This window comes from Arachis duranensis, chromosome 9, assembly GCF_000817695.3.
Source record: "Arachis duranensis cultivar V14167 chromosome 9, aradu.V14167.gnm2.J7QH, whole genome shotgun sequence".
NCBI lineage: Eukaryota > Viridiplantae > Streptophyta > Magnoliopsida > Fabales > Fabaceae > Arachis > Arachis duranensis.
Window position 1 is genome coordinate 92,218,976 of NC_029780.3, and position 27,606 is coordinate 92,246,581.

Here is a 27,606-nt window from a genome sequence, read left to right on the forward strand (position 1 = left end):
AAGTTACGTCGTCATTCTTCGAATAAAGTATGGACTATTATATATTGCTGGAAAGCCCTGGATGTCTACTTTCCAACGCCGTTGAGAGCGCGCCAATTGGAGTTCTGTAGCTCCAGAAAATCCATTTCGAGTGCAGGGAGGTCAGAATCCAACAGCATCAGCAGTCCTTTTGTCAGCCTTCTTCAGAGTTTAGCTCAAATCCCTCAATTTCAGTCAGAATTTATCTGAAATCACAGAAAAGCACACAAACTCATAGTAAAGTCCAGAAATGTGAATTTAACATAAAAACTAATGAAAACATCCCTAAAAGTAGCTTAAACTTACTAAAAACTATATGAAAACAATGCCAAAAAGCGTATAAATTATCCGCTCATCAGAGACACTTGAGTTATCAAACTCATTGTTGATTGAAAATTGGAATTCTTCGAGAATTAACTCGAGTTCCAATAACTCTAGTCTTTCTCAAGGAAAGACTAGGACCTGAGGAATCAAAGTTAATTCATTCACTTAACTTACCTTCATAGTTAGAGGTTAACCAAGTGGGATTAAAATCCAATTCTCATCATAATTGATAAGGATAACTAGGATAGGACTTCCAGTTCTCATACCTTGCCAAGAGCTTTACTATTTATTATTTTAACGACTTGTTATTTTACATTTCTTGTTCAACCCTTTTAAAACCCTAAAATATACCTTTGCATAACCAATAATAAGAACACCTCCCTACAATTCCTTGAGAAGACGACCCGTGGTTTAAATACTTCGGTTATCAATTCCAAAGGGGTTTGTTAATTGTGACAACCAAAACTTTTGTAAGAAAGGTTGATTGCTTGGTTTAGAAACTAACTTGCAACGAGAATTTATTATAACTTCTAAACCATCAATCTTCCGTTCTTCAAAATGGCGCCGTTGCCGGGGAATTGCAAACGTGTGCCTTATTATTGGTTATTGTAAATATTTTTCAAAAAATAATTTAGATTTTAAAATTTTTTATCTTATCTTATCTTATTTTTCAAAATTCAAATCTTTTTAAAAAAAATCATATCTTTTTCAAAATCTTATCTTATCTTTTTTCAAAAATCATATCTTTTTCTAAATATTTTCTTTTTGTTAGTTTTTGTTCTCATTTTCTCCTACTGCTATGAACTCTCACCCCTTTGGCTATGAGTCTGGTTACAACTATGTTGCAGGAAGAAGAAGCTATAACATGAATATGCATCAAGGTCAAAGCAATCAAAGATGGACGGAGTCAAGAGGAGCTGATCAACCCTTTAGGCGACAACACCTTCCAAGATATCATGGACGAAGACCATTCTATAATGCATACCAAGATGATAGGTATGGTGGACCTCCTTGTAGTCACCAACAAGCCCCATCATATGCCAATGAACCACCTCCTCAACATAGCTTTGAACCACCACACTCACAAGTCCATTTCCATCATTCACCTCCAGATGACCCTAACCCTTATCCACCACACCAACCACCATATGATCCATATATAGAACCACCCCAATTCTAACCTAGTTACTCCCAAGGACCACCACCTCCATATGCACCATGTCCATATCCATCGACCCAAGACTCACAGGCTCATCTCAAGGAAACAGTAGATCAGTTTCATGCAACCCTTCGCCAACTGGATCAAGGATAAATCAATTACCTTCCAGACGTTTGGACACTCAAGGAACCCCCATGACTTCATGTGGAGAATCTAATGAAAAACGTAGCATGAAGAAGATACTAGAAACTCCAGTGGACAGTAAGGATCATGACTTTGTACTGGAACAAGTGGAGGAAGCCGGAATTATTGACGAAGAAGAAGTGGTCGAAGACTTAGGAGATGCTGAGCCTCTATTGGGAAGTCCATTCATAGAGCCTCCTTCCAAGGTGTTTGATGTTGATGTTGAGGAGGGTGTACAACCTCCAAAGCATATCATGGTTGAAGACTTTGAAGGGGATGATCAAGAGATGGATTCAACCATTAATAAATTCTTATCTACATTTGAATCCTCTCCCATTGGACTTGACATGGAGATTAAAGAAGAAGAAGCACAACCTCCCACGCCCTTGGTGCACAATGAAGAAGAAATTGAATCAGAAGAAAGCTACCAAGAGGAAAAGGTTGAAATTGAAGAAGCTTGCAAGGAGGTGGAAGAGGTCAAAGAAGAGCACAAGAGAGTGGAGCTTGCAAGTTCATTAGAAACCCCTCCCCCTAAGTTGCCATCATCCTTCACAACATTCAAGTGGGTAAAATTCATATCCCTTAGCTTTCTAATTCCACTTGAATATGGGCTACTAGAGACGGATGGTCAGCTTAGAGCCCTTTGTGGCATTAAGCATAAGAGGGAGATGGTCAGTGGTAGAAGTTGTCAAGCAAGGTTCAACATGGTTGTATGCTCAAGGTTTAAATGCAAGGGTTGGTATAAAGCTCAACTGAATGGGTCTAGGAAGTTATTTGGCCGCTTTAGTGAGAATTCAGATTACTCACCACCCGACTGGAAAAATGCAGATCAAGACAAACATGGGTGTAAAAGTAGAGTTTGGGATCCTAGAATTTATTCTGACATTCAACACCCCGGGAGCCTGGAAACCCGTTTGAAACTGCTCAAAGGCTTTACATGCCTTGTTTGGGACCCCGGAGGATGCTGGCACTCCAAACATTGGTGGAGATTTCTGGACGAATTCAAGCACAAGCCACCATAACAGAAAGCTCATCAAATGTCCAACTTAAGGACTTTAACTAAAAGTGCTAGATGGGAGACAACCCACCATGGTATAATCGTTTCTTTTTCTGTTTTAATTTTAGTCTGTTTTTGAATTTTGATTGAACCTGGAATCATGCATAGTATTCATATTAAGCATTGCATTCTGCATTTTGCATTAAAAAAAATTTCACGTACGCGATGCGTAAGCGTCGCTGACGCGTACGCGTCACAAGTGCATTGGGAAGAAAATAAGATTGAACAGAGAGTCACGCGAGAGTGTGGATGGAGGCGTGCCTTTGGCACAAATTGGTCCACGCGTCCGCGTCATGTGGGAAAAAGCCTCCCACATGTCCGCGTCACCCACGCGAACGCGTGCCTCAAAATCGACGTAAAAATGGTGTATGGCCGAAAGTTGAGCTAGAATTGGGCTGGGCTCGTGCTAGAAACACAAGCCTTGCCACGCGTACGCGTGTCCCACGCGTCCGTGCCGTTTTCAAATTCATGCTATCCACGCGATTGCGTCAACCACGCGATTGCGTCACTCAAAGATTTGGCAATATGCATTTCAAACAGAGAGTCACGCGACCACGAGGCTGCACTCGTGCTAATGGCACAAATCGATCCACGCGACCGCGTGGATGACGCGTCCGCGTCATTTCATGGAAGAGCTATCCGCGCGAACGCGTCACTCACGCGTCTGCGTCACAAGCGGCGTACAGCTTATCCAGAGCAGCCAATTATCTTATCTTTTCTTCCCTATATCTAAATCTTTTCTTCCCTTCTTATTTCTTTTCTTCTTTCTTCTTCCTTTTCTTACTTTCTTCTTCTCATCCCTCTTCACTTCCATTTACTTTATTTGCATAGTTTCATTCATTGCATTATTTTCATTGGTGTTAGAAATTTCTTTATTTTGCTTGTGGATTATTCAAAGAATTGTTTGACAATTATATAATTTTTTTTAAAAGGTTGCTTGCATGTTCAATTTAATACTTTCAATAACTTATTTACCATGCATGCTATGTGTTTGTGAAAAAGCCCGTATGGCATCATGCACTACTTTTATGTTATCCTACTACTTTAATGCCTGTTTTTCACAAAACCTTTTCCACATTTTATTATTTAATTATAATTGTCAATACAAACGTGATTGTCGGTTTGTTATGAGTAATAATACATTTTTAATCTTTGATGCTTGATCTATGCTACTCATGCCTTTGCCGGCATGCTGATAAACATCTTGCATCCAATACTCACCATGCCTTGCTATATTTCCATTATTGAACTAATCACATGGAATCGCAGCCATGTCTTTCATTCACTATTTTCCTTACTTGGCATGATTATCACTCGTACTGCCCTCTTCTTTGCTCTATCCCTTTTGACTTCATGTCCCTTTCTCTTCTCCCTTTTCAGGATGGCCTCCAGGACGGGTAAGGAGAAAGCCTCTACAACGAGCAACAGCTGAGGAACCACAACCTCCGCCACCTGCACATCTTTGCATGCACCGAGGAACGGTGCAATCTTTAAGTGTGCGGAGGTCGATACCGATTTTCACGGGTAAGTTAGTCCTTCTCAACACCAATTTTTATTTTTTATTGTTGCATTTGCATATTTGATTGCATGTCTGTTTTATTTTGTGCATATTTTACCACTTGGTTGAAGTAACATTTTCTTTTTCAAGAAACTTTTTATAGTATTTCACTAATTTGAATTAAAAACTTTTTGAAAAAACTTGTATCAAGAAATATTATTTTAGAACATAGTTTAGAGCTCGAACACACAAAACCAGTGAGATTTTGAGCCTATTTGATTGGTTGCATTTTATCAACCAATATATTTTATTTTTGTGTGTTTTTCTCTCTAAAATTGTGATCTTTGTCTTGCTTAATTCTATATTTCCACTGTTTGATGTATGCATTCACTTATATGATTGAGGCCTTGTTTCACTAAGCTTACATACCAATATGGCATTACCCTTCCATTATCCTTTGCAAACCAATTTGAGCCTATTTTACCCATTTGTTCTTTACTTTAGCTCATTACTAACTCTAAGCGGAAAACAATAATGTCCTTAATTTGAATCCTTGATTAGCTTAGACTAGTAAACGTGCTCATGATTTAAGTGTGGGGGAAGTTGGATTTGAAAATATTTGGTTTGAATAATTGGGTATTGTATATTTTAGTGAAAATGTGCAAAATAATAGTTGAGAACATATTATTACATTCAATACTTTAATCATATGCATTGAGAAAAATAAAAGAAAAATAAAAAAAGTGAAAAAGAAAAGAAAAAAAAACAAATAATAAAAGGGGACAAAATACCCCAAAGTAAGTGTTGGTATCAATGCATATGTACTGAACTCAAATTTAGGATGCATGAATATGTGGAAAATACAGTTAATGGGAAGTTAGATCTTGTATTGTGATTATATGGATTGTCTTAAGTTAGGTGGAAAAAGTTTATGTTAATTAAGGATTCAGATTTTAGTCCATTTGGCCAAATACAATCCTACATTGACCCTAACCCCATTACAACCCTTAAAAGACCTCTTGATTTGTGTATTGGTGCATTAAATTTTTGTTGATTGTTAGATGAAGAGCAAGCTATAGAAAGCAAGATTAGTAGAGAATTGAGAGAATTGACCCTAGACACTTGAGAGTTGGAATGATATACACTACCAGTAAGGATTCAGTGCTTAATTCTATGTTCCCTGCTTTCATGAGCTATCTTCTTCTTGCAAATTATTTGTATTGTATTTTGTGATTTGAATTAGTGAAATCCAGCTCATATTTATTCTTGAAATATTTATTTACTTTTTCACCAAGTAGGTAGAATCATTTTAGCATGTAGTTGCATTCACATTCATATGTTTTATTGAGTGGTTTTATCAAGCTTTTCACCCACTTATTCATATGATTTGCATGAATTTACAATTCCTTCCTAAAAATATCCTATAATTAATAACTTGCTTCCTAAGGACCTTTTTGTTGTATATTTTTATCTTCCTTCGTACCATTCGATGCCGTGATCTGTATGTTAAGTGTTTCAGGCTTCATAGGGCAGAAATGGCGTAAGAAATGAAGAAGAAGCATGCAAAAATGGAAGGAACACAAGGAATCGAGGAGATGACCAGCGAGAAGTCACGCGGTCACATGGCTCATGCGACCGCGCGAAATTGAAGGAATTACCGTGACGCGCTCGCGTGCCTGACGCGACCACACGGATTGGAAGCTGCACGAACGACGCGAAAGCGTGGACGACGCGCACGCGTGGTACGAGAAATGCTGAGTGACGCGAACGCGTGGACGACGCGAACGCGTGACGAGCGCGATCTGCAGAATTACAGAAGTTGCTGGCACAGATTCCGAGCCGCATTTCAACCCAGTTTTCGGCCCAAAAACACATATTAAAGTCCGGGAACATGCAGAGACTCAGGACATCAATTCAGATCAGATCATAATTCACTTTTCATAGTTTTAGATGTAGTTTTTAGAGAGAGAGGTTCTCTTCTCTCTCTTAGGATTAGGATTAGAATTAGGATTTTTAGAAATTAGGGTTTATTATTATTTCAAATTAGAATCTCTTCTGAGTTCCAGGTTTATTATTCCTTTTATTTATTTTTCCAATTTAATTTATGAACTCTTTCATGTTAAATTTGAATTTATGTTTAAACATAATTTGATTGCCTTCTTCAATTTATGTTATTGATGCTTTTAATTTAATTTAGATTTTCCCTTTTGGCTTTGGTTGAGTCCTTGGAGACACTTGAGTTATCAAACTCATTGTTGATTGAAAATTGAAATTCTTCAAGAATTAACTCGAGTTCCAATAACTCTAGTCTTTCCCAAGGAAAGACTAGGACCTGAGGAATCAAAATTAATTCATTCACTTAACTTACCTTCATAGTTAGAGGTTAACCAAGTGGGATTAAAATCCAATTCTCATCACAATTGATAAAGATAACTAGGATAGGACTTCCAGTTCTCATACCTTGCCAAGAGCTTTACTATTTATTATTTTAATGACTTGTTATTTTACATTACTTATTCAACCCTTTTAAAAATCCCAAAATATACCTTTGCATAACCAATAATAAGAACACCTCCCTGCAATTCCTTGAGAAGACGACCCGAGGTTTAAATATTTCGGTTATCAATTCCAAAGGGGTTTGTTAATTGTGACAACCAAAACTTTTGTAAGAAAGGTTGATTGCTTGGTTTATAAACTATACTTGCAACGAGAATTTATTATAACTTCTAAACCATCAATCTTCCGTTCTTCAATAATAAAACTTAATAAATTCTAACTAAAAATAACTAGAAAATAAGCAGAAAATGGATACAAGATACTCATGCATCACCATCCTAAAAAACTATCTTAGAAAAAGTAAGTCCAGCATAAAACTTAAACAATTGATTATATTTAGAGATAGGCAACCTACTTGGAATACGAATACACAGAATACAGAAGAAGTGAACTCCAATTGATCTCAGAGAAATAGCACCGTCCTAATAAAACAGATAACTTGTTAAATTCATAAGATGAAACTAATTCAATAAACTAATCAAAGTCTTCCAACAGCTCGAACACTCTTAATTTCACCCTACTTAACCTACCTTAACTTAATTTAATTTCTATTTACATTAAATTAACATAAGAAATCATAATCACAAACTTTATTACACTAATTTAATCAATAATTTGATAAAATACCTAACAAAATCCTAAACTCACAAAAAAATCTAAAAAAATAAAAAATTATACCAAAATTATCTTTGATGGTGACTGCAGGATGGTGGAGGTGTGGTGGTGATAGGAGGTGGAAGTGATAGTAACAACGTGACCACTGTTACACCCTTTCACCCTAAGTCTTACCTCTAGCCGTAAAACAAATGCAACAAAGTGCCACGACAGTTATAAAATTCATACAATAATATATATAGAAAGAAGTAATAATACTAGAAGCCTGGTATAAAGAACAGGAGTTCAAAGATGCAGAAAATAGAGATACAAAAGTGCGAAGCGTTCACACATGATAACTAAATGCGTAGGCATAAGAGATAAACAGAATACATAAGGTAAACAATACACACACACGCGTGCGCGCGCGCGCACACACACACACACACACACACAAGAGGACTAGTCACAACCTGCGGAGTTTAGGCCGGTTAGCCAAAATAGAAAATACAGTAGGGTATTGATGTTCAAAATAGCTGACATCCTATCTCTCAAATTTTAAGTACAAAAGCCTCTAAGGCAACAAAATACTCATTTTCGAGATATTACAAAAATAAATCAAAAAAGGAAGCTGGATCATCCTCTGCTCTGTCACCATCCGCAAACTCACTGAGGTGAGTTGCGACTTGCATATGAAAGACAACAACAGCATATGGTATGAGAACCGGAGATTCTCAGTATGATAACAATGCCTAATAGATAAGATATAAGGTTCTGAGAAGCCAAAGGGAATCCTAGAACTTCACATCGATACAAGTATTCAAGCTTAAAGAAATATATAATAAAACCATAAACAGGGTAATCTAACTTAAGGGATTTCTACTTTAACGGTCACCGCTATCCCAAAACCTTTGCCAACCTACCCCGTGCGATCTCATCGCCACCACCTACCAATCTTCCTCAATGCCAGTAAAACACATTTAATGCAAACAAGTAAAACACAAGTAATATACATATATAGTTGGTAAATCAATTAGCATCATATTAATCAATTAGGCATAACTCAAGTAATCAAAGCAAGCAAGCATGTAGAAGATGCATATGATGAATGCCTATCCCATTTGGTTCATGATATCACTTGTCGGTTCAAATTTGCCTACCCAACACATCCTTCCCTAGGATATAGTGCCCAGCTCACTGTGTGCAATCATGGGATATAGTGCCTGGCTCACTTTTATGCGCAACCCTGGGATATAGTGCTCGACTTACTCTCTCCACCCTGGGATATAGTGCGCGACTCACTCTTATGCGCTCCCTGGGATATAGTGCCTATCTCACTCTCCACCGTGGGATATAGTACCCGACTCACTCTTATGGCAAGAAAGATTATGCGAGCGGGATACTACCTCAGCCCTGACATCTGAACGTAGATGGGAGTCTACCACCACAGCCCCTACACCGATGTCGCTACCTCGACAAGCAAAATTAAACCACCATCCTCGCCAGGCGTATAGCGACTTACCAATCAACGCATACCATACTATCATCATTTAGTGATAACTGCTCATACTCAATAAGTTCATCAACCTCAGACTTCCATCAGTTGCCATTATCTTTCTCATCTCAATTTATTCTTAACTCTCAAGTTCTCAGCATCCTAGGGAGATAATGCCCTACTCACTATCAAGTTCTCATCTCATCTTAATCATCCTCAATTCTTGAGTTCTTTCAAGTTCACAAACCATGTATGTAAGATATTGCTCAATTTCCTTCATTTCTTAGTTCCCCATCAATAAAATACCCCACAAATCAACTTACACTAATCTCATCCACAAGACTTCCAAAACCTAATCACCGACTCTAAGCTCATCATCTAAAATACTTATTTCATCCACCCAATATGCTCTCACTCATCCCAAAGCCTAATCATTAGCTAATGGATCTTAAACAATGATTAAAGAAGTTTAGAAGACTAGAGGAGTGCTTAAAAATACAAAAATTATATTTTTTTTAGCAAAACAGAGTCATGTGTTCGTAGGACAGTCCCGCGTATGCATGGGTATCATTTTGACAAAGTCGAATACGCGTGCATTGTCCGTGTACGCGAAAGTTTCGAAACAGCAAAGGGTTGTCGCATACGCATGCCAGGGTCGTGTACGCATCAGTGTTTGGCCGAGGCCAATGCTCGCGTGGCATGCCCTATTCCGCATACTCATACCACCCAATTTTTAGAAAATGCTATTTTGCTGCAGAATTCAGTTTTTCATACCAAACTTCAAATATGCATAACTTTTTGTTAAAAGTAACTTTTTGTTAAAAGTTGTTCTCATTGAAGGAGACTTGAAATGTTGAAGAATCGACAGAAAGTGGTCGGAAGTAGAATAAACAAAGAAAGATTTGAATTCCTTAACAAAAATTTTACGAAGGAAGAAGTCTTTCAAGTCCTCCCGCAAATGCACCCGAAAAAAACCCTAGACCTAGATAGAATGGCGGCGTTTTTTTACCAAAAAATATGGCCAATAGTAGGTGAAGATGTAACTAGAACAGTTTTAATGATCTTAAACGAATGGTCTGACCCAAAGCCTCCTAAACCATACTCAAATATATATGATTCCCAAAGTAACAAGGCAAAACACACAAAAGAATATATATCGATATCACCTTACAATGTGATTTACAAGATCGCAACAAATATAATAGCGAACCGACTTAAGTACATCCTCCCACAGATTATAGGAGAATTTTAGAGTGCTTTTGTCTCGGGAAGATTGATCATGGACAATGGTCTTGTCGCTTTTGACATTTTTCAATACATGAAGAAGAAGACCGGAGGAAACAAGGGGTACGTGGGAATGAAGAATGATATGAAAAATGCATACTACTGTGTGGAGTGGAACTTTTTGAGTGAAGTATTGACTTCGATGGGATATCCACTTAGATGGGTCCAAACAATTGGGAAATATGTGAGGTTGATATCCTTCTCGATTCTTCTAAATGGAAATCAAGCCAAAGTTTTCAACCCTCAAGAGGATTGAGGTAAGGAGATCATCTCTCGCAATATTTATTCATTTTGTGTGCGAAAGCCCTATCGAGTTTGCTCAAAAAAGCACAAAACAACAAGCAAATTTAAGGAATAAGAATTGCGAGGGACAACCTAGAGAACAATCATCTTTTTTCTGCTGATGATAGCATTTTGTTCACAAGAGCATCAGACCAATCCATTGTAGTGATAAAAAATGATCTTACATCCTATCAAAACGTTTCCGGACAACGAATTAAGTTATTCTTTTCATGTCAATAAGGAAAGTGAGAAACTAATTTAGGTTGGTCACATAGTTAGTCCACTCGTCTGCTTAAGTAAATGTTCAGAGTTTAAATCCTATCTTATATATGCAGTAATCCATTAGCTAGCGGTAAACCTCTTAAATAGAGATCAAATTCGCGGCGAATAAAAAAGAAGAAAACTATTTAACGTTTTGACTTCAATTTAAGTTTTTTTTAAACTATTTAACATTTTGACTTCAATTTAACTTTTTTAACTTTAGGCCTTGTTATACTTATTAGCTTCAATTTTTTATTTTACTTTAATGATATTCCATCATTCCCCGTATTTTGTCCACATCTTCCGGTATAAATTGAGTTGATCTCTATTATTGACTCTTCTATTTTCATAAATTTCACATCAATTATCCAAACATATAAACTGCTACAATGAATCGCGAATTCTTGCAAAAAAAAAATAATAAATAAATAACGGTATGTAATCCACTACAAATTAAACTGAATTTTTGTCAAAAACAACTGCATAATCCACTACAAGTTAAAGCAGATTAGTGATTTTATCGTAACGATTTTCACTTCATTATATATGTAAAATACTAAAACACTACAACTCGTAGCATGTTTTTATAGAAAATAAAATGTACTCAAATGTAAAAAAATCTAAATTATTGTAATTGTCTAATTTTAAAAAGTAATTAATTTAATAATATAATTTGAGTTTAATTTTGATGCATTAATAATATAAAGCGTTTTATATAGTTGTGTAATCACAATAATTTTTTTTAGATGGTTATTCACGCGGTTAATATAAAAAATAGTTATTTTTTTAATATAACATTATGTGATTGAATACACGAATAAAATGGTTTTACACTAATAGTGTATCCAACTTAAATTCTAAAATATCCACAAAATAATATAATTATTTTAAGTTCTTAGAAAATTACATTTGATTTAATATAAAATAAGAGTTTGAAATACCTAAAACAAATTTATCATAATTTTATAAAGAGAAAAAAATATTATTTTGTGAAATGTTATATTTTAAAATATAAACAAAAATATTTTGAAATAAAACCAAATAAACTATTGGCAATACAAGCCAAAACGAAAATTCATACCTGATTTGAATTCAACACTATTGGTTAAGGAAAAGGATATTTCTCACACTAACCAATTATATGAAAAGCTTATTACCATTACTATTGCCTCCATGGCTCCCTATGGGAATCTAGTAATTTCTTTTACCTATAATTATACTTATATAAATCAAATATTTATAGGCTAAGATAGATATGTTTTATATTTTAGTAGGATGAATGACATAAATTATAATTACGTATTCTTCTGGTGAGTTAAATCCTAAATTACACATTCTAAAAGCACCACAAAGGATTACGAATAAAGTTTTCTTTAATTTAAGCATCGAATAAGTAATAACATAAAGAATTAGACGTAATTAGCATTATCCTGTTTTGAAAAAAAATATTTACATAAAAAAGAAAAAGGAAAAAATGAGAAACGAGAGCATATCATATCACTTCAGGACACAGGTTTTGGACAGTCATCCAAATTTCTTCCTGTTTTGCACCTCTCACATTCACACCACAGACAGACCACACCATTTCCTCTCTCTCCTCCAACCCACGCTCTTTTTTCTCTTCTTTTTCTTTTCCTTTCCTTTCTTTCCCGGAATCTCGAAAAATTTCCCGAGAAAATTCACCTCCGCCTCATCAGGTGGGATAGATCCGAAAACCGGATGCATAATCCAACAATAACTCATCTCTCGCCGAGATCATCGTAGTCATTAGATTTCTTTTCCTCCTTCTTCTTCTTCCTATACAGTTTCCCCATTTTTGCACAGTACTTCACTCTTGTTCAGCAAAAAAAATTTAGTTAATCCGCTAAAGGATACTCCGATTTTCCTCACATCCTTTTCGATTTCTAGCTACTTTATCTGAATAAGAAATAAAAAAAGGGGTTTTTCTTTGAGTGAGCCCATAATCGCAATTGTAGCTTTCGATTCTACTAAGCTGCCTTGAGATTTCTAGTTCTTGATCTTATTTTTAACTGATCAATTTTTTCTTAATTTGTTTATTTTTTCCGTCTCTTTGTTGTTGATGATGATTTTTGAGGTATTGAGGATTAGCAAGGCCTGAATTTTTGAGTTGTTCGATACAGTTTTTGGATCGCTGTGTTAATCTTAATAGAATCTCTTTGGATCTGAGGGTTTTCGGGAAATAAAGGTGGATCGTTGATGAGACTCTCGGAGTAGGGCAAAATTTTTTATTTTTTATTTTTAAATCGGTTAATGTGTGTGGTCAAGTAGTTTTGTAATTAAGGAAGGTTGAACATATTGAGTTTGTGATCTTTGTGATCATGGATCACGTTATCGGTGGAAAATTCAAGCTTGGGAGAAAGATTGGAAGTGGGTCATTTGGAGAGCTCTACTTGGGTATGCTTTTTTATTTTTATTTTTTATCATTTATAAAGTCCTTTTTTTTTCTTTTACCCTAGTAGAATTAGTTACAATGTTTGCTTCAGATGATTTGGACTTGACACTGCTTTTGGTTTCCTGGTGCTCTTCTTTTGTTTACTTCCAGGTGTTAATGTGCAAAGTGGAGAGGAAGTTGCTGTCAAGCTGGTGGGTGCAATTATTAGCTTCTATTGGATCCTTTTTATGTTAAATGTTTGGTATCCTATTATGTATTTATGTTTTTCTGTCATATTACATCGGTTGATTTTGTTGTTGTGATTGGTATATTGTTAGTTTAGACTCATTACGCATGTTTATAGGTTTATAGCTATGATTTTATATACTGGTTGGGCAGGTAGGATATCTACTTAAACTCGGACATGCTTCTAGTACTCTTATATTAGGGAGAAGTTACTCTTTAGAAGTAACGGATTTTTAAGATAACTGTGGAGTTGAAAATTTCGGTGATGAAAAATTGAAAGATATCGGGTGGATTCCAATCCAAATGTGTATTTTCTTATGTGATCATTAGACTGCATGTTTATAGCTTCTCACTGGAGTATAAGGTAGACTTTTCCCTTGTATAGTCTTGGGTTTGATTGCATGTGTCATTATTTGAAATATCTGTTTCAGACTTTAATATTAATGTACATTTGTTCCATTCTCCCTTCTTCCCTCAATTTTAGGTTAACCTTGTAAACATATTGGGTTGCTCTAAATACATTATGCATGTTTTGGCTTTGTATTTCTTTTTTAACTTTTATCTTTGCTAGTTGATTATTTTCTGTGGAGCATTACATAAGAAAGATATTTGGTTCTGTATTCAATCAACCTCAGTTATTTATTTATTAGGAAATTTGTTGCTGAGTTGTTTCAAAGTTCTGGTATTGTCACTAATTTTTCTTCTATCTTCATTGGTTTGTCAGGAATCTGTGAAGACCAAACATCCACAACTTCATTATGAGTCAAAATTGTATATGCTTCTTCAAGGCGGAAGTAAGTTTTCAATTTTTCTTTTCCTAATTTTTACTTTTTCAATTTTGATTTGCTGTAGGCAAGGCATGAAGTAAGTTAATAGTCTATGGGCCTGTCTGATTAGTGTGTTCATTCTATTCTGTAGCTGGTATACCCCATTTAAAATGGTTTGGAGTTGAGGGTGACTACAATGTCATGGTGATTGACCTTCTTGGACCAAGTCTGGAAGACTTATTTAACTATTGCAACAGGAAATTTTCGCTGAAAACAGTTCTGATGCTTGCAGATCAACTCGTAAGTATGACCATAATTTGAAGGGAATTAGACTTCTAATGGATAGCTACTGTATTTTAACACTTTCCCCTTCAATTTGGTTTACTAGCTAAACAGAGTTGAGTACATGCACTCCCGGGGTTTTCTGCACCGTGATATAAAACCCGACAACTTTTTAATGGGTTTGGGCCGCAAGGCAAATCAGGTAACTGGGGTATCCTGCTATTTGAACTTTAACCTTACCTGGTTGAGTGTTTATGCAAGCCGTACATCTCACTTGTAGTTTGAACTATTGTCATTAATAATTTACAAAGACTACCAGAATCTTGCTTTATCTCACATTTCTGAAGACATTGCCAATGCACGAATAATCCTTGAAATAATCTGTCAATTCTCACCCCAATCAGGTCCCCTGTGAGACACTTAATGGAAAAAAAAGTATGCTCGCAAGAGAAGCCAAAAACCGTCACTTCTCTTTGCACATGCAACACTGGTCACCTATTTGGCATCTGAAGTATTGAATACTGCATGAGTCCATCTTTTGTACGGATTGTTTCTTAAATGTCATTGTCAGATGTAGAAGATATGCATGCTAAGCTGGTTTTACTTTATGTTGCACTTAGTCAGACACTGATGTTTAATGTCAATAACTGATACAAAGGCATTTCTGAATTTTTTTTTTCCTTAATGCAATACAGGTTTACATAATTGATTATGGTCTTGCAAAAAAGTATCGTGATCTTCAAACCCATAAGCATATACCATACAGGTACTGAAATTGAGATTTTGTTTTGCCACATGCTGCAGTATGTTAACTTCGTTTCTTGTGCTTGAGTATGTTGCCCATACCACCTTTTCTTTTCCAGGGAAAACAAAAACCTTACTGGAACTGCACGCTATGCAAGTGTTAATACTCATCTTGGAGTTGGTGAGTGAAATTATGTTTGGCTATTAATTAGTAAGGTTTCTACGAATTGTATGATTCAAAATGTATGTTAAGTAATTAATTTTAAACGTATATTTCTCTGATAATTCGTGCAGAACAAAGCAGAAGAGATGATCTAGAATCTCTTGGTTATGTGCTCATGTACTTCTTGAGAGGAAGGTTGATAGCAACCCTGGGATTCTTACTTCCATTACTGACTTTCTCATTGTATCTAATTAGTTTAGCAATTATTTTCCAGTCTTCCTTGGCAAGGCTTGAAAGCTGGGACTAAAAAGCAGAAGTATGACAAGATAAGTGAAAAGAAGATGCTTACTCCAATAGAGGTACTGTTATTGCAAGCGACTTTTCTGAAAACCTCTGAATATTATGATTACTGGTTTTCTGCTAATTTTATTTGTTCACCCAACAATGGTGTGTCACATCATATTTTCTTTTCTTAAATAAGTTCAACTATCGAGTAATAAGTTAATTATTCTTTCAATTTTAGCTGTTGCAAATAACTTATTTTATGGGTTTATGAGACAGGTCTTGTGCAAATCACACCCACTGGAATTCACATCCTACTTTCACTACTGCCGGTCATTGCGTTTTGAAGATAAGCCTGATTATTCATATCTCAAGAGACTCTTCCGTGACCTATTCATACGAGAAGGTTGGCTAGTATACATGAGTTTCACTGCTTCTCAGCGAAAAATTCCTTTGAGTCTTTGAAAGTAAATTTGAAATGTTGCTACAGGTTATCAATTTGACTATGTATTTGACTGGACTATATTGAAGTATCCACAAATTGGATCCAGTTCTAGAGCTCGAGTGAGTACTTCTTTCGGTAGTTATGATTTTCGTCTATGATGTAACAAGAAATGTTCCATTGCATTTTCAGTTGAAGTTAAGAATCCTCTTAATTACGATTAATTATATTAGCTGAAATTTTCTACAGCTAACCGGGAAGCCAGTCGGAAACCCAGGACTGTCAGGAGATAGATTAGATCGACCTTCAGGTATCCTTCTTTTACAGCAAGATTATTGTCACCATGAATAAATGTGTTCAAATTGTTATATGTTTAAAGTTTAATTATACTATATGTAGATGGAAAATCTTTCATCGGATAGTGATTATTGTATTTATAACTTAGGTGGGCCAGAGATTCGGGAAAGATTATCAGGTGCCGTTGAGGCATTTGCAAGAAGGAATGGCTCTGGACTAAATCTGCATAGGTCTTCAGATGATTTGCCATCTTCCAAAGATGTGGTTAGTACTTGTTTCAGTATCTTTTCTTTTGGATTTGTTGCTATAATCAAATTTGGTACTTATGAATCATGAGTCAACTACTCAAAACTTGTATTAATCTTTTGTTCTTTCTTTGCAGCAAGCTGATTCGGAGAGAACTCGTAGCTCTTCTCGCAATGGCAGTGCCTCAAAAAGGCCTGTTGTTTTGAGCAGCCGGCCTAGTTCTTCTGGTGAGCCTAGTGAGAACCGTTCAAGTAGGCTGCTTGCAAGCAGCAGCCGTCTATCTACAACTCAGAGGATTCAACCAGGTCTGGAGTCCAAAACGTCATTCACCCGTGCATCCGGGACAAGGGGAGGCCGTGATGACACACTCAGGAGCTTTGAACTCCTGTCAATTGGTACGGGAAAAAGGAAATGAAGAACTGTGTGGTCAGAAGACTACTTGCGCCAAAGGGCATCAGTTCCATTCATGAAACTTCTGAGATATCGCACAATTGTTGATTACTATGTATATTTCCATCTTTATATTGGGTCCATTCAAAGGCTATAGAGCTAATTGGAATTACCTCATGAAGCTTTGGCAGACTTCTTCTATACCTCTTCAAATGTTCTTCCATGATTTATTTCCACATGGACCCATAAGAAGAGATACTATGTTACTCTAGGAATTTGTTTATATGCAAGAACTATATGGCTACTTGATAAATACATTCTCTATATTTTTGTGCTGAGGAAAAAAGAAAAACGACATGCAAAAAATGCTATGCAATTTTGCATAATTCCATGCCTGTGGTTGGAAGCCGAATGATTATATTGTTTCGAAATGTTCTTGAAGCATGACATCATTGAAATCAATCTTTGAATTAATACTATAAATGTTGGCATTCAGGTTGTTACACATGGTGTGGTACTTTATGACCTGAGTTTTTTTTTATGTTGTAGATTTGTTTGAAATTTTTTAAAGTTTAATTTGGTTAATGTTGTAAGGAAAATGGAATAAATACACGTCACGTTGATAAATTGACAAATAAATTTGGTTGATTGATAAACTTTGATAACATTTATTTATAAAACTTTTCTATTTATACTAGTATTAAGTAAATTATGTTTAATTTTTTAAAAAAATAATTTCTTATTTTCTAACCTCCTAATCAAATTAAACGAATCTTAATTATATTGGTTTTGGATTTGCAGAAGCAAGACAAAAATACTGAAAACCAAAATAAACGTATCCAATTAAATTTAAACAGTATTGGTTTATATTTAAACCCAATATATGAAAACAAATTCCTTTTACGTCCTATAATTGCCGCTGTTTTACATCTTTTTCCCCCTTAAAAGAAATTCAAAACGATTCCTTTGAAAAATCCAATTCAATATTCAATTATCAATTTCTTAGTCTTCGCAATCGAAACACACTTTTTCTAACACTCGCAGTTTCAGTTGGTAACAGTGCGTCTACGGCACACAGTAAAGCACACTCTTAAATACAAAACTCAAAAAAACTCTTCGATTCAATCACTGCGATTTCCACCACCACCATTAATCTCTCTATTTCTTTTCTCAAACCTCAAACCCAAACTTAAAAAAAAAAAAAAGAAAAAGATAGGCTATTCCTTTTTCACAATTTCCTCTTTCCTCTATTCTAATCTTGTAGCTCATGGCTGCTAGCCATGGTTGTTTTCGATGGGAAGTTGCAAACTTAGCAACTTGGTTTTGCTAACCCTGCTGTTAGAACAAGAGCTCGGGGGAGAAATTAGAGTGATTGCTGAAGAAAGTGAGGTTTAGGGTTTTTAGGTGTGTGATTGAAATTAGGGTTGTTGTGGTGTGCATGAGAAGTGGAATTGGGTTCGGGTTTATGATATGGATGTGAAGGAAACTGGGGAGTTGGTGTCTTTGGACCCAGAGATGTTGCAGCTTCAGGAGGTTTCTTCTTTTGCACTGAAATCGAATCCTGGTGTTGCTGAGGAGCTATTCTCACAGTGGCTTTCGCTTCCTGATACTTGCCGCCTGGTACATGCTACATAGTTGATTTCAAATATTGAACAAATGATTTTTCTATGAATGAATGAATGATTTTGGAAATTCACTTGACTGATGATAATGGAAGTGGAGTAAAGAGAGCTAAGTAAAATTTCATACTTTGACAAGTTAAAATTGTTTTTATATTGTTTCATGAGGGTTTTAGGTAGCAAAATTTGAGCTTAATGTGGCCTGAAATGTTTAGTTTTGGAAGGGGAAAAAACAGAGAATTGTGAAGTAAGAAATAAAACTTCTACAAAAGCACACTATCCTATATAAGTAAGAAAAATCTGAAGATGAAAGAGAAAGAAAATTCCTTTATGTGATAGTTACATTTGAACCTCAATCTGTACAAGATTTATCAATTCTACCTGATCATTTGAGTCCGGCTATATGATTCTAACACCATTCATATTCATCTATCGTTCTGTATGTTCTCTTTGTGAATAACTTGCTACTCTTCATTTGAGCTTTCATGTGAAACTCTCAGTTTATAGGCACTTACCACAGTTGTCTGATATCAGTTGTTCTGTTGAAATTGAGTTGTTCACTTGTACTGCCTAGTTCCACCATTCTATTTGTCGTAGTTTCATAATAAATGATATTGTACATATCCGCGGTTTATGCTGTCTGATCCAACAATAGAGAAGCTGGTCTCCATTTCACTGTTTTGAAAAATAGAGCTCTGGCTATTGTTCTGAGCTAGAGGGGTTGAAAGTGATGCACTTCTCTAAAGTAATAATTGAGGTGGTGTCCTTTATGTAATATTTAATAATATAATATTATAGTATCTCAAATAGAAACTACTTAAACATCCATGAAGAGCACTTATAGGAGCCCTTGTAAGGAAAGTGGATTGGATGGATGATAGTCAAATATGTCGGGGTTAAGGGCGACCTAGAAAACAGAGTCAAGTAGGTCGGGGTTAAGGGCGACCTAGAAAACAAACAGAGATTAAACTATCAAAAAGAGAGTTAGGATTTAATAGTTTATATGTAAACTTGGCTTAGGTTAAAAACACTAAGGTGTTATTTAGTCCATATAAACGACCTGACATAGTGGGACAAAGTTTAGTTGTTGATAGTTGATACAAGTAATTTCAAATTGATTCTTATCTTGTCTCTCTTATGGCTTGGCTGCGTTTTCGTTATGTTTACCTGCTTCCTTAGTCAGATATTATACTTTCAGTTTCTTATGCAATATGCATGTGGTGGACATGGTTTGATACTTCCGTGGCTGAATTTTGAGCTGTCATTTTATATAATGAAGGCTATATGAGAAGTTGAACCACTTGGTAGAAGAAAAAGGGCATTCTATTCAAGATGCATTAATTACCTTTTTGCTATGAGTTTCTGTTGGCCTCCATGCTCTTTGTTTTCTTTTCTTGTTAATAAAATTTATTCTTTTGTTATGTTTTAAATGGAACAAGCTGTCTCTTGAATTTTATAAATTTTGAAGCAAGGCTGTGGATTTTCAAACATGTAGTTTCTCTGTACTATTTCTTCTCTTGTTAAAAATATCTTTTCTTCCGTTAAAAAAAATTTAGATGCATTAAATAGTTGTCTTCGACCTTATTCTTCATAACAGAACAAGCTCTCTGTTGAATTGTATAAATTTAAGCTAGGTTGTGGAGTACTTCTGTACTAGGACTATAGAGGATTAGAGGATTACTTCTTTTTGCTTTAGTTTAGCTTTTTTCTGTGCCATGTTAACTTTTGCAAGATAGTCATGTTTATTTTATTCTGTCCTTTTTAATCAATAAATTGTGAACACAGGTCAAGTCATTGATAGATGATGCAAAGGCAGGAGCTTTGTCATGTGCACTTGAGAACTCACCAACCGCAAATGCTCTGGCAGGCAATTCAGTACCTTCGTTGTTTCCAGCTGGTACGACACCGCCGCTTTCACCACGAAGTTCAGCTGGTTCCCCACGTACTATGAAACAGAGAACTAGTCCTTCTTCATTAAGTTCTCCACTCAAAGTAGTCAGCGAGCCAGTACGGGAGATCATTCCACAGGTATTTCTTATTGTCTAAACGAATTCTTTATTTCTTTTTCTCTAAACTTTCCATCTTTGGAGTTATATATATCCCTTATTATACAATTATTAGCATTGTGTTGATTGTGCTTGCAGTTCTACTTCAAAAATGGTCGTCCTCCTCCGGATGACATGAAAGAGCATTTCCTATTTCAAATTGACAATCGATTTGTTGGTCATGTGGATGGTCTGCAGTTACATGGTAAGATATGCTATTAGTTCTTTATGCTGAATTGAGAGATTCTTCCATTTACATGGAAAATAAAAAGGAAATGAAAAAAATAGGTCTTCAACTTTTGTTATTAATCTGTCTTCAATTTGCAGAATTTAAGTCTATTACGAAAGAGATTTGCAAACTTCCGTCATTCTTCTCTGCTGCTCTCTTCAGAAAGATTGATGTCAATTATGCTGGAGCAGTAACAAGGTACCAAACTTCTTGTTGGATCATTCCATTTATGATCTATGGGATTACGCTATCAGATGAAGCATTCTGAATTTTTCCCCTGAAATGTGTACACATTTATACCTTTATTTCTTAATGGATGACAAGAAAAATAGAGCTATTACTCATTTGCAGACAGTTTTAGCTGTTGATGAAAGTTTACATTCTATAGCAATTGCCCATTTTTTCTATCCTTTGGTGTTCTTACCTGATGAATTTGTACTGCTTTTTTAACATGTATTCAAGGGAACAATTTATTGACTATTGGGTTCGAGGCAATATGTTGGCTATGGATTTAGCTACACAAATATATACCATACTGAAGCAACCTTACCGGACATACCTAGTGCAGGTTTTCTTTGCTTTTATCATACCCTTGCTCCCATGTTTTTTGGTTGCTTGTTATTGTTGACACGAGTTAAATGTTATGCATTAGCGTAGTCTTGATATTTACTTTTTTGTAGGATGATTTCAAACCTGTCTTGAGGGAGTTATTGTCCACTCATCCTGGGTTGGAGTTTTTGCAAAGCACACCTGAATTTCAGGAAAGATATGGTACAATGTTATTTTAGATATTTCTTATTTTATATTACCCAAATCTCGGGCTGTTTCTCACTACGACATGTGTTGTGCTTAAACAGCTGAGACTGTGATACATAGAATATTTTACTACATGAATAGATCGGGCAATGGCCGACTTACACTACGGGAGTTGAAACGTGGGAACCTCATTGATGCCATGCTGCATGTTGATGAGGAAGAGGATATAAACAAAGTTCTGAGGTAAAAGCCATTATAGCTGAAATGATAATATCTGAAAATTTTTTCATTTAGAATTATATCCTTGTATTCCTTGAAAATTCTGTCTATTGTTTGGTAGCATTGATTCCTATTTAATGTTCCCTTTCCAAGCGGTGGTGATGTAACTCTGCCATTCTTGTATTGTTTTATATGCCCTTGTACTGTGGAAATAAAAGAAAATCTCCATTTCATTTTTGAACGATATTTTGTTCGAGAGAAAGGATCAATTAAAATGTGGAGTATGATAATTCCTCTAAAACAGAAAAAGATAAAGTCAAGCGAATTGATATAACTATAAATGTAGTCTAGCTGCCTGATTTCTGCATATCCAATAGAGCAACTTCCTGGAAGCAGCTCTGAGTCTTCTCAAAAATTAAATAACTGAAGTTTGGAACTGAGGCTACAGGTTGAACAAATAATACAAGTCATCATCATCCCAATTTAGCTTTTAATCTTCCAGAATGTACTGCCTAAGTTGTGGCCATTAACTTTGGGTTTCAACATTTATTTGCAAACTCATTAACAAGCAAAGCAGCCAAGTGACTGAGAAAACAGCTCTATCCCATAGACCATACCAATTCTGGGTGCTAAGAAACACCCTTAACAATCCAAATAACTTACTTTTGATCCATAACTGTTGTGCTTTGGTATATGTAACTTTGAGGCATATGAACCTGAATTACAGTGAATTAATTTCATTTGATTTTAGTTATTTTTATGTGGAGGACAACACCAACAGAGCCATATCCCACTAGATGGGATTGGCTATATGGATCAGACAATGAAACAATGTTGTTTTGCTCTGTCATGGAATTAAATGTTTCGTTGTTTATTTATATGCTTCATTCTGTTATGAAATTTCAGGTACTTCTCATATGAGCATTTTTATGTCATTTACTGCAAATTTTGGGAGCTCGACACAGATCATGACTTTTTCATTGATAGAGAGAACCTTATTAAATATGGGAACCATTCTCTTACATATCGGATTGTTGATAGAATATTTTCTCAGGTTTGTTTGGTATTTTACATTGGTGTCAAGGTGCCAAGTTCAGTTTTACTGTTTACAGTACTTTAGAACAAGAAATTTGTTTTGTTTTGAAATTCTTTTTAGTCGTGTGAAGTTAGAAGTTCATTCAAATTTTGGATGGGTTGGTTTGATATTATTCTCAATTTAAAGGTATTATAAACATGCATTTTTTATTTGCTCAATTATTGAATTGTAATCCTTTTTCTTTTATGGGTCCAAACATGAAAATGCATCTTAACTTTTTCTTTTCTCACGCTTAAACAGGTTCCACGGAAATTTACCAGCAAAGTTGAAGGGAAGATGAACTATGAAGATTTTGTCTATTTCATACTTGCAGAGGAAGATAAGTCGTCTGAACCTAGTCTAGAATACTGGTATAATTCTTATCCTCATCAAATTCTCGGTATCTTTTTGGTCGTAGTAAAACATATTCTTTCTTGTATTTTATATATGATAACTAGTAGTCTTGGATGATAAATGAAAGCAATTTATTTTCTTTTACCATTTGGTTTGTCTTAAAAGTTATCTAAGGGTAATTTATGGAAGAACTTGATGCTGGTCTCCTTGGGTCTGAAATTGCCCATTTGCTGTTGCGTGTGAACATTTTTGATACTGTCATAAGCTCAACGTTCTATAGATACCCATTTGCTGTTGTGTGTGAACATTTTTGATAGAGTCATAAGCTCAACATACTGTTTTTCCAAAATATAGGTACTATTGGTTCTTTGTTAAATTGCATCACGACTGAGAATGCTCTTTCTAATTGCAGTTGTTCAATGTCAATGTTACTAACTTACAGTTCTTGAAATGTACCGACATGTGCAATTTTGTAGCATTGTTTACCACTCAAAATTGAACTTGAATATTGACTGGCTTAGTTGCATTAAGATAATCTCATTATCAAAATTTCACTTGGTGGGATTGTTTTATTTGTCTTCTTTCCTCCTCACCATTAAATAAAAAATTTTAATGTGTTTATGCTTGTTTTATCTTTTTATCCTTGTAGGTTCAGATGCATTGATTTGGATGGGAATGGAGTGCTGACACCAAACGAAATGCTGTTCTTTTATGAGGAGCAGTTGCATCGGATGGAGTGCATGGCCCAAGAGCCAGTGCTTTTTGAAGATATATTATGTCAGATTGTTGATATGATTGGACCAGAGGTCTCTCCTTTTTTGTCTCTTAAATTATAGTTGTTTCTGTTTCTAAGGGCAAGTGGTAATCTTCCTATGTTTTTAGCAGAATGAGGGATTTATTACATTGCGAGATGTTAAAGGCAGCAAACTTTCTGGCAACGTTTTCAATATTCTTTTCAATCTGAACAAATTCATTGCTTTTGAGACCCGTGATCCGTTTCTTATACGTCAGGTAGACACAAGTTTTAGATCCTATTTTGCTCTCAATGAACAGTTTTCGTGAAGTTTTAGGAATATTCTAATTCCATGTATGTTCTAACTTCAGGAGCGTGAGGATCCAAGTATGACAGAGTGGGATCGTTTTGCGCATAGAGAATATATTAGGCTTTCTATGGAAGAAGACGGCGAAGATATGTCGAATGCCAGTGGGGATGTGTGGGAAGAATCTCTAGAGGCTCCATTCTGAGATTAATTAGGTATGTTGAATATTGCTATGCATTAATTCAGTTAACTTAGCGATGATATTGTCTTAGGTAGATTTGTTATGTGATTTGGACAATAATGAACACAAGATTTTTGGATTGCTTAGATACACTTGATTTTTCCTCGTTTCTCCATGTCTTGTTCTATGTTTTGTTATACAAAATTTCTGCTTACATTTTAGTAACTTGAATTCATCTTTTATACTCTGGAATTCATGGCTTGGGAGCATAAAAATTGGGTGTAAATTTTGATTGAGTTTATCAATGATAATTTTCACGCTACTTTTTAAAAACTTCCCAGCCAGTTTAAGGATATGATTAGGGTAAACCTGGGGTATAAATTTTTGTGGTTGAGTTGTATGTATATTTTTGCACATGAAATTTATCCTTATAAATTTTTATCCTCCAATCACATTTAGGGGGTAATGAAACATATCATAAATATTATTTACTACTACTGGAGAATTAGTAGAGTTTATGGGCTATATTTTAGGGTGTTGGAAATTAGGAATAAACTTGACAATCTTTTGCAATTGGTTTTAGAATTAACTGGGATAGCTTGACTTACAGGTGAATCAAGGGCAAGGTATATGGATTGTTGTACTTCTAAGTATTTGGCAACTCTTAACACCCTCACAGTATGCAAGCAACAAAGATTTGAAGAGGCCTTATTAGTGGTACATGTCCCTCAATTAGAGGTTACCTCAAGTCTGTTTTGTAAGAAACTTAGAGTAGCATGTGCACATTTATTCTTGTTCATATACATATTTCTTAGAATTATCCGTATCATTAAATTTCTGTAAAGAAACAAAAATATGGAGACCCTCGGTCTCTATTTTTTTTTAAAATCCCTTCGTCTTAGGATTTTTCATTGTTTAAATGTCTATTTTGTTCTTCAATTTTGTTACTTACATTGCTTCAAACTTACGACTGTCTTATTTTTTCTTCTTTTTTCTGATTTACATAGTGGGGAGAAAAATGTCATAGCGTCCGTTGCTTAAAGAATTATGTTTCTCATTTCCCCCCTTTTTTTATTATTTTAAATATATCTATTCAAAAAAAGCCTCTCTATTTTAAGGATTATTAATTACAATATAATATTCTCTGGTGAGAATCTATCACTGCAATAATAATAATATCATAGAACACCAAAAGTATACTCAAATTTTAACACAAAAGGTTAAATTGCTTCTGCCTATAGCCTCCAAACTGTAGATGCACTGCAAAAGGTCACTGTCTTTAACAGTGTAAATTATGCCAAGTCATTTGTTTTAAGTTTTAACTGCAATCATAAAAATGATTACTGCCTATAAGAGCATATTGTATAGAAAAATTTTTACATGTTCCATTTGCTTTAATGAAACAGTACTGGTATAGCAAGTATGGTTCGGTTGGATGTAACAGGTTTGTCCTTGGAATTTGTCCAAAAGGATAGAAAGGAAAGTTGTCAAGACAGCCACGTTGAGCTTGGATGAATGCATGGAGAAGTCACTAAAGTCGAGTTTCGCAAAGTAGGCCACATACGGCGTGAAACAGTTGGACTAGAACTAAATACTAATCATGAATGGGCCTTGCGAAATTTGAACAAAACCACTGATAGGTGCAATAAAGTCCCATTAGGTTGTGGCCGAGTTTATTTTGGTCACAATGAATGAATCCTCACTTAGTCACTTTATGTAGTCAATTTGGCATTTCTAATGGAATTAATAATTTATATTATAAACAAATAACAATAGTAAATAAAGTAGATATTAATTCAAAAATAATAGTGAAAATTATATAAAGCCAAACAAAAATAATAAAGTTTCATAAAAAATATGTATTAATAAAAATGATTAAAAAAATTATATGAATAATGAGTACTTAAAGTTTCATTACAAAAATACAATAATATACATTAGAGAACATTAAAAAGAACTCTAAGCAAAAACATTTATAGTATAAACAAGAAAAATAAATAAAAAATTGATAAAAAAATCAAAACTCAAAAAATAATAAAACAAAAATGATAGTAAAAAAATATTTTTTTTGTAAAGCACAGCCATAGAAAAAATACAAGAATTCTTATTATTGTTCCTGGTATCTTTTATTATAAATGATATTGAATGATATGTTAGCAGAATAAAATAACTTTTTTCAATTAGTTCCCAATCTAACAATTAAACAGAAATGCAAAAACTATAATTTGTTGCTTTTGAATTAAAATGCTTTTAAAGAAAAAAAATTTTCAATTTGGTTACAAAAATATTTATCATTCAACACTCAAATTCAGTCTCATTTAATATGTTGCTAATTAAATATTTCACATGTATTTTCATATGCAACAAAACTATTACCACCAAGATCATTAATTTTTTAAGCTCATTAATTTTTTTAAACTCACTGTCATTTTTGCTTTCATTCTCATTGAAACTAACGTTCAGTTTTCTTCAACATTCAACTTACAATAACATAGCAATTCCAATAAAGCTTAATTATTATGCGTGTCACTACAATTACCACTACGCAAATCATTTATTTTTAGCCATCATTAATAAAAGGACTTAATAATAACTTAAAAAAAATTACTTTTTAATTATAACCTACAACCATTGTTTTACCCTTTTATTTTGTCAACGTATATTACTCTATTTTCCCTTGTTCCATATTTTTTTTACCTTCATACTGGCTTTAGCCCACACAACCCAACGAAAATATGGGCCCACAATTTTCATCGACTAATAGTCTACAGCATTACTAAATCACACGTATGCACCATTTGAATATTATATTATAAATCTCAACGACTCTGCACACTTACATAACAATAAGGCAATAAGCGTATAATTGATTAGTGTCTCTGGACACTAAAAATATGAACATAGTGACGCATATTCATCGTTTATTTGTTAAAACCATTTTGGGTAGAAAATTTATTTCAATTTTTATTTATGGTTTATCTGTTATAAATAACTTTACATCAGTTTTTGTCTTATAAATAATAAATAAGAATTTAAAATATTTCTCTCTTTTTCATTAAAAAGAATTAATTTTAATCCTTATTGTAATTCTATTTAATTAATTAATTAAAATACTTAAAATTAATA

General features: G+C 34.6%; 2 protein-coding genes across 3 annotated transcripts; both read left to right on the forward strand.

Moving 5' to 3' along the window:
- The first annotated feature begins 12,227 nt into the window (after positions 1-12,227).
- Positions 12,228-17,503, forward strand: LOC107466203 (casein kinase 1-like protein 10). The gene is made up of 14 exons (XM_016085191.3): positions 12,228-13,126; positions 13,275-13,315; positions 14,074-14,143; positions 14,268-14,416; positions 14,505-14,600; positions 15,094-15,164; positions 15,262-15,323; positions 15,437-15,500; positions 15,580-15,664; positions 15,867-15,993; positions 16,078-16,151; positions 16,279-16,339; positions 16,475-16,590; positions 16,709-17,503. The coding sequence occupies exons 1-14, from the start codon at positions 13,051-13,053 to the stop codon at positions 16,985-16,987; spliced, it is 1,371 nt and encodes a 456-aa protein (XP_015940677.1). The 5' UTR covers positions 12,228-13,050; the 3' UTR covers positions 16,988-17,503.
- Positions 17,504-18,215: 712 nt separating this feature from the next.
- On the forward strand, positions 18,216-25,443 carry LOC107466207 (serine/threonine protein phosphatase 2A regulatory subunit B''beta). 2 transcript variants are annotated; one of them, XM_016085195.3, is made up of 13 exons: positions 18,216-18,582; positions 20,367-20,609; positions 20,726-20,831; positions 20,954-21,053; positions 21,318-21,423; positions 21,536-21,626; positions 21,713-21,854; positions 22,737-22,884; positions 23,167-23,276; positions 23,909-24,065; positions 24,142-24,270; positions 24,364-24,514; positions 25,091-25,443. In XM_016085195.3, the coding sequence occupies exons 1-12, from the start codon at positions 18,433-18,435 to the stop codon at positions 24,502-24,504; spliced, it is 1,623 nt and encodes a 540-aa protein (XP_015940681.1). In that variant the 5' UTR covers positions 18,216-18,432; the 3' UTR covers positions 24,505-24,514; positions 25,091-25,443. The 2 variants fall into 2 exon arrangements, with proteins under 2 accessions (XP_015940681.1, XP_015940682.1); XM_016085196.3 differs by having other exon boundaries at positions 24,145-24,270.
- Positions 25,444-27,606: the final 2,163 nt, after the last annotated feature.